The sequence below is a fragment of the Monopterus albus genome, unplaced genomic scaffold (genome assembly GCF_001952655.1).
Source record: "Monopterus albus unplaced genomic scaffold, M_albus_1.0 scaffold12.1, whole genome shotgun sequence".
NCBI lineage: Eukaryota > Metazoa > Chordata > Actinopteri > Synbranchiformes > Synbranchidae > Monopterus > Monopterus albus.
The window spans coordinates 3,309,255-3,323,915 of record NW_018127892.1 but is presented as its reverse complement, the minus strand read 5'-3'; the positions used below and the strand labels follow the sequence as shown (position 1 = coordinate 3,323,915).

Sequence of the window (14,661 nt, the reverse complement as noted above, 5' to 3'; positions counted from 1 at the left end):
ATAGTCTGCATACAGCTCTGCACTCTTCAGTGCCCATCTATTTATCTTAAGATAAAAGAAAATTAGCTTTTATTTTGAAATCAAAATTTTTGTACCACCTGCTAAAAGGCCACCCTCTGTAAAAGTTTATAAGCTGTAACTTGTACCTTCAGTAACAGGCTATTAGTAGACCAATAACCAATGCTTAAAGGATAAATTACAGGCCATTAATAAGAACAGCTCTGGGTTTGCCAGATGTATTCTCTCCAGGGTCTACACATAATCGCAAACAACAGCAGGTCCAGGAAATGGTGAGTTCATTCATTTATGCAGGCTCCAACCTCCTGAACTCTCACTCTGTCTTGTCTCTTTTTACTTTCTCTGCCTTCCACCGATTAACTTGGGCTATTTAATTAACACTCTATGGTCAGGTAACACTCACAAGCACCGCTGGCACATTCATAAAAGATTTTGAGTGATGGCAAGCTACAACACATTTGTGCTTTGTTGACAGTAGCTTGTTCCTCATCTTTTGGTGTCCCATGGATCCCAATATATATGTATTATTATGTGCTCTGAAAGTTTGCTTTCCACTGTAAAATGTAAGAAAAAAATCCAAAGGATCCATATTAGGATTATTGTTGAATAAATTAACTATTAGCTAAATTTCCAGTACATACAGCTTGGGCTATAACTATGCAAAATAAGGAAATAATTCTTATTTTCTATGTTCTCTGGACTATGCATGAACAAATATAGCTTCTTTTTGTCACAAAAAATCATTTCCAGACAAAGAAATATAGCCTACAGCATGGTATCCAGTGACATTATGTCTGGGGTCAGATAGACACCAGAGTTTCCTAGTTCCCTGTTTGACCTCGTAAAAACAAATTCCAAATTCAAATAGACTTATTTGGAACATGGGAGGGCTGGGGGTTGTGTAAAAACTACTGGCAAAACAGTCACATATACACTGTTGTAATCATGAAGCAGTTTTCTCAAACTCAAGGAAAGTCAGGACATATCAGTGTTAGTGCACTTTTTATCTGAGCTGTTACAATACACCTGGGGTTTCTAGGACAACAAACACAACAAGGACAGAGTCGCATTTTTTCATGGTTGTCTTAAAACAATATTCACATGCCCATATGCACACTGAACCTTTGATTCCTAATGTGGTTTCAAAGTAAGTGAAGGGGCACAAACAGATATGCAGAAAAAAGCAATTTATGATCATTTGGTTTCTCTCTCTCTCTCTCTCTCTCTCTCACTCACACACACACACACACACACACACCAGGTGACTCATGAATCAGTGCCTACACCAATGCACTGTCTAAAAAAGATAGCAAGCTGATACCGCTTCATGTCCTCTTTCACAATCCCACTGGCCTATAGCATGAAACTACGGACATCTTTGGAATGAAGAAAAAGATGGACAGTCAGTGTGAGTGGAGTTGCTTAGCTGAAAACAAAAGGGACAGAGGCATTTAACCCTGTATGTGTTGGGCTGTGAGGGCAGCAAACCGACCTGTGTCAATATGTGGCATCAAGCCATTGCCAAGGTGCATTTTCTTTCCTCCTGGGTACTAAAACGCCACTGAAGGCAAAAACAGGGAAACTTTACCAATTCTGTAGACCTGAGCCAGAGGTTATTAAACATTTAACTGAGCTTCAAGGAAATGACCTTTTTTCACTAACAGAATATGGAACAAAAAAAATATTAGGAAGACACAACCACTGGGAGCTAGAACCTAATGAAGCTGCACATAGCAGTATGTAGGGATCAAATGAATATAAAAGAGCCTGGATCTTTCCATGCCCAGTTCACTCTTACTGAGACAAAGGCTGTATAAAACAGGTTTGACAAACGGAGTGCTGACAGAAGGATACCACCACAGTAAAGCTCAACACAACATCCCTGTGCCAAACTGGCTGAGAGCACACTGCTCAACCACCCCCACACACCTCTGCCCACAGAGCCTTATAGCCAACACAGGCTGTTTCAGCAACTCGTGCATCACTGCAAAGCTCACAGGTCCACAAGAAAATCCAAGAAACTAATGGGAATATAACCGTCCCTGAGCTGATGTGGTTGTCACAAAAATAATCAGTGCAAACAGTTTATGTGGCTTGAGGAAATTGCAGGAAGTCTCATCTTTTGTAAAGGTTACCATCAGTGGCTGGGGACACTGCCTGTAGGTGTATGGCGTAGGTTTATTGGATGACGTGATTTATGAAATGCAGTGAGAATGGACTAATGCCACTTCATAGGGGTGGACTAACCTGATGAGTCTTGCTGTTGGTGTAGAAGAATGCCAGTCGGTAGAGACTTTTGTAGTGCTGAGGGAAGCGGCTGAGGCAGCGGAAGAGAGCATGGACACACATTTCCACCAGCATTCGTCTCTGGTCAGCACGCTCTGCAGGAAGGGCCTTTGGCACCTCAATCACCTCAACATGGGGCTCAGGCTTCCGCTTTCCCTCACCAGCTGGGGTCTGAGGAGCGGCCTGTTGAGATGGGGCTGACTTTGGAGGGGTGGTTGAGACAGGTACAGGATGAGGACAAGGGTCTGCAGAGACCTTGGGGGCTGCAGCCTCAGGGAGTATCTCCACCACAACATCCACTACTTCCTGGATAACTTTCTCTTCAGTCTGGATGCCAATACGCTCTTCATGGGAAGCTGAAGTAGGATTTGAATCAAGTTTAGTTCAGTCTAGTTCAGCTTTTCTGAAAGCTTAAAATGAACCAACAAAATAAATGGAGACAATGCATCTGACTGAAGCTTTTTGTGCACATTTAAATACAAATGGCATATGTGATTCATTTCATTCAAGTCCAACAATGTAACAGTACAGGTGACTACAGCCATTATTTGAATGGCTATGTACCGGTGTCCTCAGATGCAGGTTGCCCATCCTTCACAGGGGTTGTACTTTCTGATGATGATGAACTGGCTTTCCCAGAGGCAGGTTTGTGGCTGCTGTCCTGTGAGCTGGCAAGATCTGTGAAGCCATCCTGGGTGGAGTTGGAATCAGAAAGCATAACCACCTCACTGTCCTGACTGCACTCTGCCAAAATAATAAAAACAAGACAAAAAACAAAAACATCACAGGTCATGCTGCCAGTTGCATGGCCACAGTCAGATACAAACCACTTCAGTCTTATGAATATCATGGATACACACATGCTGCTTTAAAAAAAAAATCAGTTTCAGGTGGAACAATCTGTCACTGGTCAAAAAACAGAAATCACAGTACTGCGTAAATTCCAACAGGTATCCCGGATGTGTAACTGCATACTTTAACAGTGTGCTGTGTAGGCCTTTTTCAAGCTGTTAGTTGGTTGACCTGTTTTTAAATGCCAAATATTCCCTGTTGTACTGTGGGAGAAAAAAATTAATAAAATTATGAAACAAAAATAGGCATTGAGCCACAAATCCTTATTAGTGCATCACTAATGACTCATTGTTATAAAACTAGAGATGGTTTGTTTTTGTAAGTGGTCCAAAACTAAAATGCCAGCATTCTTCTTAATTGCCGTGTTGTGCAGCCTCAGCAAAAATAAACATTTCTTGGCAGGGAGCTGAAAATAACATAATCAAGGGGGCAACAAGTTCTTGCTTTTTCAGAGAATAATGCACACATGGAACCTTTCAAAAGTTTCAGCCATGAGTTAACAGCAAAATTCCTATGCTACTGTATGATGTGTGTAACCTGACAATAGTGTATTCACTGCTTCCTACAGGAATGCACTTCTTATCGGATTAAAAACACAGCCTCTTAAAGAGTTTGGTGGGTTTGAAGAGCAGTACCATTCAGGGAAGCCAGCCACATTGGAGACCTGGGCAGGCAGTAATCATGGTCAAACTCTCGTGAGGCTGTTGAAGATATGGGGAGCTGGTTTCAAAATATCATCAAGAAAAACTGCAACTCTAAATCTGCATTAAAATAATCTGCAATTGCTTTTTCTTGACAACTGAGTAGATTTAATGCTGCTCCCTTTGAAAATGTGGATCCTGATTCAGACGCATTTAATAACTGACCTCTTACTGTCAATTGAGCAGCAACATAAAGAAAATCAATGGCAAAAAAGTAAATCAGAAAAGAATATTTATAAGGTTTACATGAAGAAGAGCAAATAGTAAAACATAATTTGATAAATGCAAGTCTGAATCAGTTTATTACACTTATTACCTTGATGTGCTTTAAGCAAGACTCAAGCCAAAGAGACTGGACACCTACAAGCAAGCATGTGCATGGTGGGGTATGTTCTGATTTCACTCTCACAGTCGTGTGCCAATAATAGGCCAGCCGCATTCATTCTGACTTGGCATTTTCACACTAATGGGCCATAACTGTAAATTATATGGAATTAGTGGGAAATAGCAAAAACATAAATCTGGCAAGATTTTGAAATATCTCCAGGGAATTTGTCAATTTAAGCCCACACCAAACTCATAAAATGAGACCACACGATACACCAGACAGTTTAGTGGATTGTGATAAAGGAACAGACTTTGTCCAGTTGTGAAGACATTCACCCCATTAGAACTACATGCATATAAATGGCAAAGCAGGTGGTAAAAGCAAGCAGGCAAAGAGGTAGCAGGCAGGTAGGCAGGTAGGTAGGCAGGAATCTGGATAAGGTGACAAGCTGGCAACGTGGGCAATATGGCTGCGTTATTTGCACATTCAAGCTAAACATGACACATGGGTGGGTGAACAGATGTCACTGACGCCAGGATGGCTTTATCAAACAGCATCTCAGCTTCTGTTTCTCGATCCCCTGCAGAGACTTACAACTAATTAAAACATTGACTCCAATTTCCAAAACTGAAACAGAGGCTGATTTAACACAAGTATGTGGCAACTGTTTTCTGTCAATTTTAATCTCTTGGTGACACAATAACATACCACTAAAGCTTTCTTGGGTATATGTAAAACATTTCTGAAATCAAAACCAAGACAGTTATGATTGCAAGCTTATAGAAAAAAAATCACCTGTAGAATTCATTGTACACACTGTACTGGATGCACATTACTGAAAGCAGTAATATACATCTGGCACATTATTGCATGCAATTATTAAGTCTTTTGTTCAAAAACACACGCTTCCTATTTTCATATCCAGAACCAAGAGAAAAGTCCACTTCTGTAAGTTATATAACACTAAAAACATTCCTGATTATCAAAACTGTCATTTAGAGTACCTGACTGCTCTGAACACATGAAACCAGCATCCCTATTTGTCTCTCCAGTCTATAACTCATACTGTCATTTCTAGAGATGTCTAAAATAGTTTCTTATTGGTTTGCTCTGTCTTATCTTTGTTTTCATTCTTGGTGTTGTTTCCAGGGCCTCTACCAAGAGATCTTAAGCTAAATAAATCCCCTGGTTTAATAATAAAGTGCTTGCTGATAAATTTGTTATCAGTGAAAATGACATGACAATGCAAACCACTGACTGGAAAATGCAGCTCCTTTAGTGTGTTACCAATTGACAGCAGCTGACTGAGGCGGGGGAAAAAAAACATCACACACACACCTTCAATAGTGCACAGATGTTGTCTTCATGAGGTTATAAGATTAAGGAAGTTATAACAAAACAACAATTATAACAGAAGAGAGATGACTGGAAAGAAAAGAAAAGAAAGCAGCAGCTAGAAAGGGATGTTATTTCAGCACACACAGGCCTTAATGAACTCTGCAAAATTCAATCTTCAGATCTACTTGCTTCAGCATTTCTGTTTTATCAAGCATAGCATATTTGTCAAATAATCAGAAGCCATATTGCCCATTTCACCACATCCCAATCACCCAGTGCATTTGAATCACTGTAACTGAAACCAAAGCTATTAAGCATGGTGATTAGCAATCTGAGCACTCCCCAGCGGGCTTCCTGTCCCAGTGCAGAAAGGCAAAAAGCCCAACCTCAGAGACAGTGTCTAGGACTGGGACTGTACCATCAGCCTGCTGCTCCTCATGCCGCTGCTGCTGCCACTGTTGCCGTCGAAGTGTTTTGCGTTTGGCGTAATCATGGTCAAACGGTGTGGCCACGTAAGGAGGGGATGTCAGACCTGGGGTGGCAACTGAAGGCAAGGGGGAACTGTGGATGTTGCCCATGCAAACTGATGAGCAATTGAAGTCTTCATCCATCATGGAGGGGGGTTTCTCCCTGTGGTGATTCAAAACCAATGTTGAGAACGAATTATCGGCCATTAAGATCAAATGCTGCTTCATAACTCTTGCTAGGTTATATTTATATAGCTTACTTTTCATGGGACCTTGGCATGCTTGGCATACTCTTCTCTTCACCCCTCGCAAATGGCCCTGTAGCTGCCTCAACCAGCAAACTAAACAACAGCTCGTGGTCCAAATCAGGTTCGGCAGCCTCTAGTAGTTTAAGAATAGTGGCACTCAAGCGGAAATGCAACTACAAGAAAGTTAGAAAAGGAAGTTCATTGTATCACAGGTGTCTGGATAAGACTTTAAATATAAATTCTCTCACACAGTTATATTATGTAAGACTGCATCAATGAAACTAGACATCTAGCAAATAGATACCATTACCTCCAGGGCCTCCATGGCCAGGTCAGGAGGATTATGGTAATGGATTTTCCGGGGGTACCTGGCAGCTTCTTCATGCAAATAGTGTGCAGCCTGTAAATACAAACACAAGAGAATCAACAACCCAAAACAATCATCTGGTGATATACAGTTCACTCCAGAAAGCATTCAGACCCCTTCACTGTTTGCACATTTTATTGTAGATTTGAATTTAAATGAACAAAAAACATTTTTTCCCATAAAGAAAGTGAAAATATGGTTCTAGAATCTTTTGCAAATCAAAAATTACACAGGTGCAAACTGGTGATGGTCTTAAAAGGTGACAGCTTTTTCTGCACCTAAAACCAAAGAAAAGAAGCCGTGCATAGCACCCAGGCTGCTTAGAAGTATTGTAAGATACTACTAAAGCAAGTGACTAGGAGAACAAGTTAATAAAGTGAGGGCAGAACTCAACGTGGACATTTATTTTTCAAGGCACTTGTGTTCCTGAATAAAAAAAATAAAAAAAGTGGTAGCCTACTTAATGTTAATGATTCATTCCCAAAAAATATTTCTACCAAAGATGCTCAGTATACATAAAATAAATATGCTGCATACATAGCAGCTGAAAATATCATGTTAACACATCAACTGACTTTGGCACAGCTTATTTTACAAAAGCTACTTGCTCCAAATATTGAAGGTGCTGATTCAGAACTAAAAGATGACCTGCTTAAATGACTGACATGATGAGGATAAACCTTTAGCTGGGAGATTCTGAGTCCTGAAGCTGATGTGAGATCAGCTGGTGGAGTCGATGGAACTACAGAAACACTCAGTCCACCTAGTATTCAGTAATGTTACAGAGCAACGCTTCTTTTAGCCAATAAACAACCTTGGCCTGAGTGCTGACAGCGGTGATGTGTTGAGGCCTGTTTCCCATCCTCTTGCAGCGAGCTCAGAAACCCAACAACAGTGGTTTCATTTTTGCTCATCATCAATTTAAGTCATTGAATTAACATCATTTAGCAACAGCTGATATCCTCTTGCTGTTTGACATTTTAAATGGAAATGGAAAGCTGCTACCTGAATGATTTCTACACTGAGCTTTATCAAAAATCTCAGATTTAACGTTTGCTCACGCATCACTTTGACTGTTAAGACAGAGTGAAGAAGAACCATGGAAAATGTGTAAATACACCCACTCTTCTTCGTCTTTTAATGGCAGTTGGCACGATGAGTTATTTAGTGTAGACTGTCGAAGACAAATGGCCATCCATATAAAATTAAATCAACACCACAAAGTGTGTAAAAAGGGGTCTAACAACTTGCTGAAGCTACTGTAGTCTAACCTCTAGTAATCTGGAGGGAAGGAGTAAAATAAGGATTAGAAGAGAGGTAATTGTGCTGACATCAGGGTTCACTACATTCACAGTGCCCCCCTCATCTTCAGATGACCTCCAAGACCCAGTGTTTCATACAGGTTCTTCTGCCTCCGCTGAACTAATCACAACAACAATGCTATGACTAACTCCATACATTGTTCATGCTAGGAAAAAAAAAAAAACATCTTGCGAGGGTGGAAGAGCAGTGATCTTTGTTTCTGTAGGCAGATTATGAAACAACTCCAGGGAGAGCAGAAAAAAAATGCCTGCAATCAATGCAGTATTGAAGAATTATTATCTTCAGCCAAGGATGTTATTTCCCTGGATTTCATCATGATGGCTACATTGAAAATTTCTGCTTAACTGACTTCCAAAAAAATTTGTCCATTACACTTAAATACAGGGAAATTATCAGTTTTTAGTAGGGAACATTTCTGGTTAATTAAAACATATGGTGTGCAGAAGCATATAATCTTATTTAACAAAGACTTAAACCTTCAGAAGACTGATTATATGAAAATCATAGAGACTGTATGCAAGTCACACTGCATTATATATAATATTGTGTTAAGGGGTGTGCTCCAAATCGCCTTTTAAGCTTAAGCCCTGTGTTTCTGTAACTGCACTGTGAGAGAGCAGTACTTAGCGACAGTGCTAACCAGAATCGATCACCAGTTCAGTAAAAAACAAACAAAAACCAACCTAAATAACTGAATATATCCTGTACCACTGACTCCAATCAACAGAACTGAGTTCAAAAGTTAATTATTAAATCTAAAGCACTGACTGAATTACTTGACTGACATCAGGTAAAAATAAAATTTGTAGCCTGAAGTCTCCACAGATGTTTACCTTTTTGTATAACTGCAGGTATTCCACTGGAGGCAGCTTGCGTTTCTCTGCTATCTTCCCCAGCATGTAATGAATGAGCCACTCTTCTTCATCACTGTCACCCTCACAACGGGAAGCACCCTGGAAACACTGGAGCGCCGTCTCCAACATGGAGTCCCTCCTTTCTTCCATCTGAGACCACACGCACACACGCACAGTGGATCCTTCATGAGTAATTTAGCTCAAAGCCAAAAGATCAATTTTTATTCTAAAACAAATTTTCACAGATAACAAGCAAAAGTGACAGTGTGTGATTGCTGTTTAGTGCACATGTGAAAAACTGGACATAAAAGTGGACTTAACATAAACTGACAAGGATTACAGTTGAGCAGCAAGATGTTTCTAGTCATGTTAATACATGCTTCACCTGTTTAACCACCTCTGGAGGGAGCTCGCTGCGCCACTGCTTGAGCTGCCGTGAAGCAAACGAATGCAGCGCATATGACATTGTACCATACTCGATCCACAGAGAAAGGTTGGAGCTGTCGATCTCCAGTGCCCTCTTAAAGCAGTTAAGCACTGCCTGGGAGTGTTTCCATATAGGAACGTCACTTCTCAGCTCATTGGAGTTGAGCTTCTCCTGTATCCGGCTGGCCCTAGCTAGAGCCATACCTGCCCAGGAGTCAAATCTGAGGAAAGATACCATGTCACTCTACTCTTTGTATTACTGTAAAATACAACCCCAGACATTGTGCACACTTATTTGCTAATATTCGGATCGTAAACAAAGTTTAATCTCACCTTCAAAATAATACAATTATATTTTGAAATGTGCACAAGCATTGACAGTACTGCAGAGAAATGAGCTACCTGTTGGGACACACACAGATGTCATGCATGTAGAACTTGATGGCTTTGGACTGCTCCTTGTTCTTGAAATGGTAATCAGCCAGCAGGTAGTAGATCTCATTAATGATTGGAGGTGTAGGAGCACTACCCTCAGGAAGGCAGGGGGCCTTAAAAAAAATTTTAATTTAACATTTCAATAGTCATGGTTCTCAGTTCAAACATGGACATAAAAATCAAAGTGACATGAAGGCAGACCAAGACTCAAAAGCCACAGTGGAAATGAAGAAAAGCTTTAGCCCACTGACTGACCTTCTCTGTCATGTGCTCAATGTAGGCTGCCACTTCATCCATGGTGAGGATGGGCGAGTCACTTGGGGGGACAATGCCAGCAAACCTCTTCAGCAGATTGGCTAGCTCCGCAGACACTGTGCTTGTCTTATAGCTGTCAAACTCAGGCAGTGACTTTGGTTTGAAATACTGGAACATGAAGAGGGTGTCACTCCACTGTAGCTCAACCTGCAAAACAGAGGCGTCATAGTACACTGTATTAGACTATAACACAGCAAATCAGTTGTAAGAGGTTTGAACGCCAATCATCTTAATGCACTCGACACCCACCTGGTGGCTGAAGACACTCATTACAAAAACACAAGGGGCTCGGGCCTGTAACCATAAAGCCTCCTGGTGTGAGGCGTCACTCTAGTGTTAAATTCTCGGTGTCATTGGATTAGGACACTGTCTCTGATTTTCACAATAGCTCCTAAGGTAAAGGAATGCTACATTAACTAAACATATTTAGCATCTTAGGAGTTTCTTAGCAGAATAAAAAAAAAACTCCAAATACAGAAGAGTGCACCAAATGTTAAATATAAGCAAGAGAGTAAAGTACTGTGTACCAGAACTTTGCAGGAATATTGTTTGTAATTTATTTAAATGTGTTCACATTTCTCATATTACTCTAAATTAATTTTGTTATGCCATTAATGCTATTTTGCAGCCTCAGTTTATTTCAATGACACCAGATGTGTTCACCTTGCAAGCCAACTAGGGTTGCAGAGGTATAGCAGTTTCACAGTACACCATGGTATGTTATCATACCATGCACATTTGCTTATTACTGGTACTGAAGGAAAGAAAGCAATGCGTGTGCACATTTCTTCCCCGACTGCCTGTCAGACTCCGCAATGGGTGCCACATGCAGTGGACAAATGGCAGAGAGAAGGAGGCTGATGGCCTGTCGCCAAACTCCATCCACCACAAAAGAAAGCAGTGCAGGATTACTCTGGACAGACCAAAAAATGAACACTTCCAAGAGCAACACTATTTCTCTCTACAGGTCAGAGCGTGTGTCCTGTTTATAATTTTAATCCCAAACAATAAAACGTGAACATATAAACGTTAGACATAAGATGCACTACCAATAATTTTCCATACTGGCTGTGTGTTCGCTGATCTCTGACTCGCACTGATCCCGATCTGACCCCAGAAACACACACAAACTTTGCTGGTTCACATAACTGTGTATGTGTGTGTGTGTGTGTGTGTGTGTGTGTGTGTGTGTGTGTGTGTGTGTGCGTGCGTGCGTGCGATGGCACTGGCAGGACTGATCTGGCTGTGCTGTCGTGCACCTACAGTAAATTAGCAATTATTCTGATAATTGTTTAGAGCATTGTGACGGCATACTTCTCACTACTGTTTTACAAACCAGTCATTCGATTAATGGAAAAAATAATCAGCAGGTTAATCCGTAATGAAAATAATCAATAGTTGCACTTGGATACAAAATAGTTCAGCAGAGCTCCACCTCAGCCAACTACAAGTCAAGTCCTGCTTTTACATCAGTGCATGAGTGACAGGCTGTTAATGTAATAAAATAATCTACTGTATAACAAAACCATTTTCTGCACTGAATAGCCTATTAATAATTTTAATACTTTAAGCACATTTTCATGATAATACCTAATTTTACTTAACATTTTCAATGCTGTACTGTACTGCAACAAAATAGGCTACTTTTACAGTGTGACAGTAGTACTTTTACTTAAGTAAAGGACATGAATACTTCATCTGCTACTGGTGCAAACATCCTTTTGTTATATAATATGTGGTATGTAATTTTTTTATCATGTTTATAATTCTGGATATTCTTTAGGGTCAATCTAGTGCTGCAATCCAGCTCGCCATACTCACCATAACAAGCACTCTTTTGATTTCATTTCTTTAACCCTTAAGGGTTGTTGTACCTGATAATAATAGTAATTGTGAAATACTGTATTTGGTAATACCGTGATATTTTCTAAGACGGTTATCATACCATGAAAATCTCATACTGTTGCAACCCTTAAGCCAACAAAACAACATTATTGCATAAAGCAGATTTCCTCCGTTTTGTGAGCATCAGTAACGGTACATGTCTGTGTCATCAGCATTCTGGTCCAGGCACTTGCTTTATGTAGGTTTGCTAATACATGCCCAAACTCATACCAATTAGTCAAAGCCTTGAGCAATTTTCACCACCTCTTCACTGTTTCACCGCCTCTTCACCACCATTTGGCTATCATCTAAATAACAGCTCAGCCACATTTGGAGTTATTTGTTTTAGCTTTTCAATTAAATAAAAGACTGATTGTCCACTTATAAGGTATGCCTGTAAAGTTGTATGCACTTCAATGCAGCACTTCAGCCTCAACATCTGTCTTTATGAAGCTCAGAATGTTTGGAGAAATTGTCATAAATGTATAAATTCAATTATATGTTTATTATTGAGGTCATAGTTAAAGGTGGTGTTGTACTGGACTACATTATATTCAGAGGTGTATTTAATATTCTGACCCTCTCATGTATGTAGATGGGGAGGACAAAAATAGAGAGATGTAACCCAACATAGCCTACTGCCAGATAGGCAAAGGGGTACTTTTAGCTGCCTCCTCTAAGAATACAAGAAGAAGCCTATAACTTTGTAGGGGAGTAATTTATGTGAACAGCAATAACAGAGGTAGCAGAATGCTGCCTATTTTACAAGTATAGAAATTGATAAGGTAGCTAATCAATAGGTCAACTGAACTAGCAAAGATACATTAGCATTTCATAAATATGTTTGAATTTCCTTCGAATAATTTTGCCCCACACCCACTATAAATAAATAAATAAATAAATAAACAAGGCGCCTAAGCCGTCTGAAAACATAGGGACACCCCTGATAAAGGTGACGCAAGCTTAGCTGATATTGCATGTTGTACTGTGTAGCTAAAGTGATTAAGTTCTGACTGGCAGATTCAATTCAAGTTTAAGCAACATATCACAATACACTACATTAATGGTATAACTTTAAGAGAGACTGTTTGACCTGTGGAGACGAGTGGTCCTCCAGGTAGCGAGCCTTGCTCTTCTTACTGGGGTAGGCAAATAAGCAGAAAAAGCACTGTTCCAAGGCCGTCTCCAGCTCTTCCTTGTAGGGATGAGAGTCACTGTTGGAAGAGGCTGCAAACTCTTTTTCCAAAACTTGAACCTGGAGAAACACACCATGAAAGATGTTCTGCCAAACTGTTTGAGTGGTTCATAAAAATTAATGCAGTCACACTAACACAGAAATATGTATACGGTCAATTTTAAAAGCAAAGATTTAAAAGCAAGAATGAGCAACATACAGAATAATTATTCAAACCTTTCCATTTACTCTCCAATTAAAGAGGCATATATGCAAGCTGTACATTCACAGATTAAACTGGTCAGAACAAACTATTTACAGAGAGAGGTCAATAAATAAACTTACAAAGAACTTGAGGAGCGCTCCATCTGAGTTGCAGCACATGGAGCGACGGCCAAGATACTCATGGGCTGTATTCAGAAGCATTAGAGAGGAGGGCAGCATGGGAGTGTCTGAGTCATCTGAAAATAAGACTTGATAGGGTTACTCAGTGTAACAACTACCGTGGCATACCCATCCAAGGAAAAACTGAAGGCAGTCAACAAACCTTCATCATCCCCTACAGACATATGCTGATGAAGCATACAGTCAAATGCAGCCTCCTCATGTTTGATAATGCGATACAGGATAATCCAAGGCAGAACTGAGAAGAAATAAGGCTCCTTGGGATCGTCAGAAATGCTCATGCTAAGATCAATCAGCTGGAAAGAGCAACCACACAATAAATCAAAAGTTTCACAAAGGCTTATTTTAGTTTAACTGTATATTTCAGGAAAACCAGTCTTTAGCACTCTTCTAACCTGAATTAGGTTGTTAGCCAGTCGAGCCATACTAGAGTGAGGGACATTGTTGAGAAGCTCTGAGTTTTTGGTGAAGCAGACCTCAATGCCATCCAGCAACTTTCCAATGATGCTGACCCACTCCTCCTTACTAGGGGGAGAGCTATTTGAAGCAGAGTTGAGCTGCTGCAGAGCTTCATTCAGAGCCAGCTCGCTGTACTCTAAACACTGCTGGTAGTCCTGCAGCTTCAACAGCGAGTTCTAGGCCAGAGAGTTAAGAATGACAAGTGTCAACAATCACACATTTTAAACACTTTACAGATTCAACTGATATTATTGTAGTATAGCTAACCTGCAGTAACATCAGCTGAGCTGGCCGCTCTGGTGCTGAGCTCACAAATTCCAGAGATTTACTCCTGCCGTCGTAATTAAGAGTGGGCTGCAGCAGGCGCACGACAGATTCAAAATCTGCAGACTCATAGAGACGCTGGATCTCCTCCAAAGACTGACAACGCTCCAGAGACTTCAGCCTCTTGTCAATCTGTACACAGGGTCAGATAAGATTGAAAACCTCACAGCCAAAACAGCTACAGTAGAAGCTCTTTTGATTAATTTATCAATATTTTAAGCACAATATTGTGTCGTGTTTAAAAATGTACAGTGAGGAACAGAAGTATTTGAACACCCTGCGATTTTGCAAGTTCTCCCACTTAGAAATCATGGAGGGGTCTGAAATTCACATTGTAGGTGCATTCCCACTCTGAGAGACAGAATTAAAAAAAAAATTCAGGAAATCACATTGTATGATTTTTAAAGAATTTATTTGTCTTGCACTGCTGAACATAAGTATTTGAACACCTGAGAAA

At 40.3% G+C, this 14,661-nt stretch overlaps 1 protein-coding gene across 8 annotated transcripts in view; it reads right to left on the bottom strand.

Annotated features, from left to right (window-relative positions):
• The window catches only part of cabin1 (calcineurin binding protein 1), a 46,791-nt gene that overhangs the window by 23,435 nt on the left and 8,695 nt on the right, over window positions 1-14,661 (bottom strand). For 5 of the 8 annotated variants that reach the window (XM_020590622.1, XM_020590621.1, XM_020590623.1 and 2 more), the window contains 15 exons: window positions 14,148-14,336; window positions 13,817-14,056; window positions 13,564-13,717; window positions 13,362-13,477; window positions 12,936-13,097; window positions 9,899-10,105; window positions 9,611-9,756; window positions 9,168-9,429; window positions 8,762-8,932; window positions 6,549-6,638; window positions 6,251-6,411; window positions 5,942-6,153; window positions 3,792-3,857; window positions 2,869-3,048; window positions 2,266-2,660 (listed from right to left, as the gene is read on the bottom strand). In XM_020590622.1, coding sequence (XP_020446278.1) covers window positions 2,266-2,660; window positions 2,869-3,048; window positions 3,792-3,857; window positions 5,942-6,153; window positions 6,251-6,411; window positions 6,549-6,638; window positions 8,762-8,932; window positions 9,168-9,429; window positions 9,611-9,756; window positions 9,899-10,105; window positions 12,936-13,097; window positions 13,362-13,477; window positions 13,564-13,717; window positions 13,817-14,056; window positions 14,148-14,336 — 2,751 coding nt within the window. The remainder of the gene's footprint in view (window positions 1-2,265; window positions 2,661-2,868; window positions 3,049-3,791; window positions 3,858-5,941; window positions 6,154-6,250; window positions 6,412-6,548; window positions 6,639-8,761; window positions 8,933-9,167; window positions 9,430-9,610; window positions 9,757-9,898; window positions 10,106-12,935; window positions 13,098-13,361; window positions 13,478-13,563; window positions 13,718-13,816; window positions 14,057-14,147; window positions 14,337-14,661) is intronic. The other 3 variants (XM_020590626.1, XM_020590624.1, XM_020590627.1) reach the window with 3 other exon arrangements.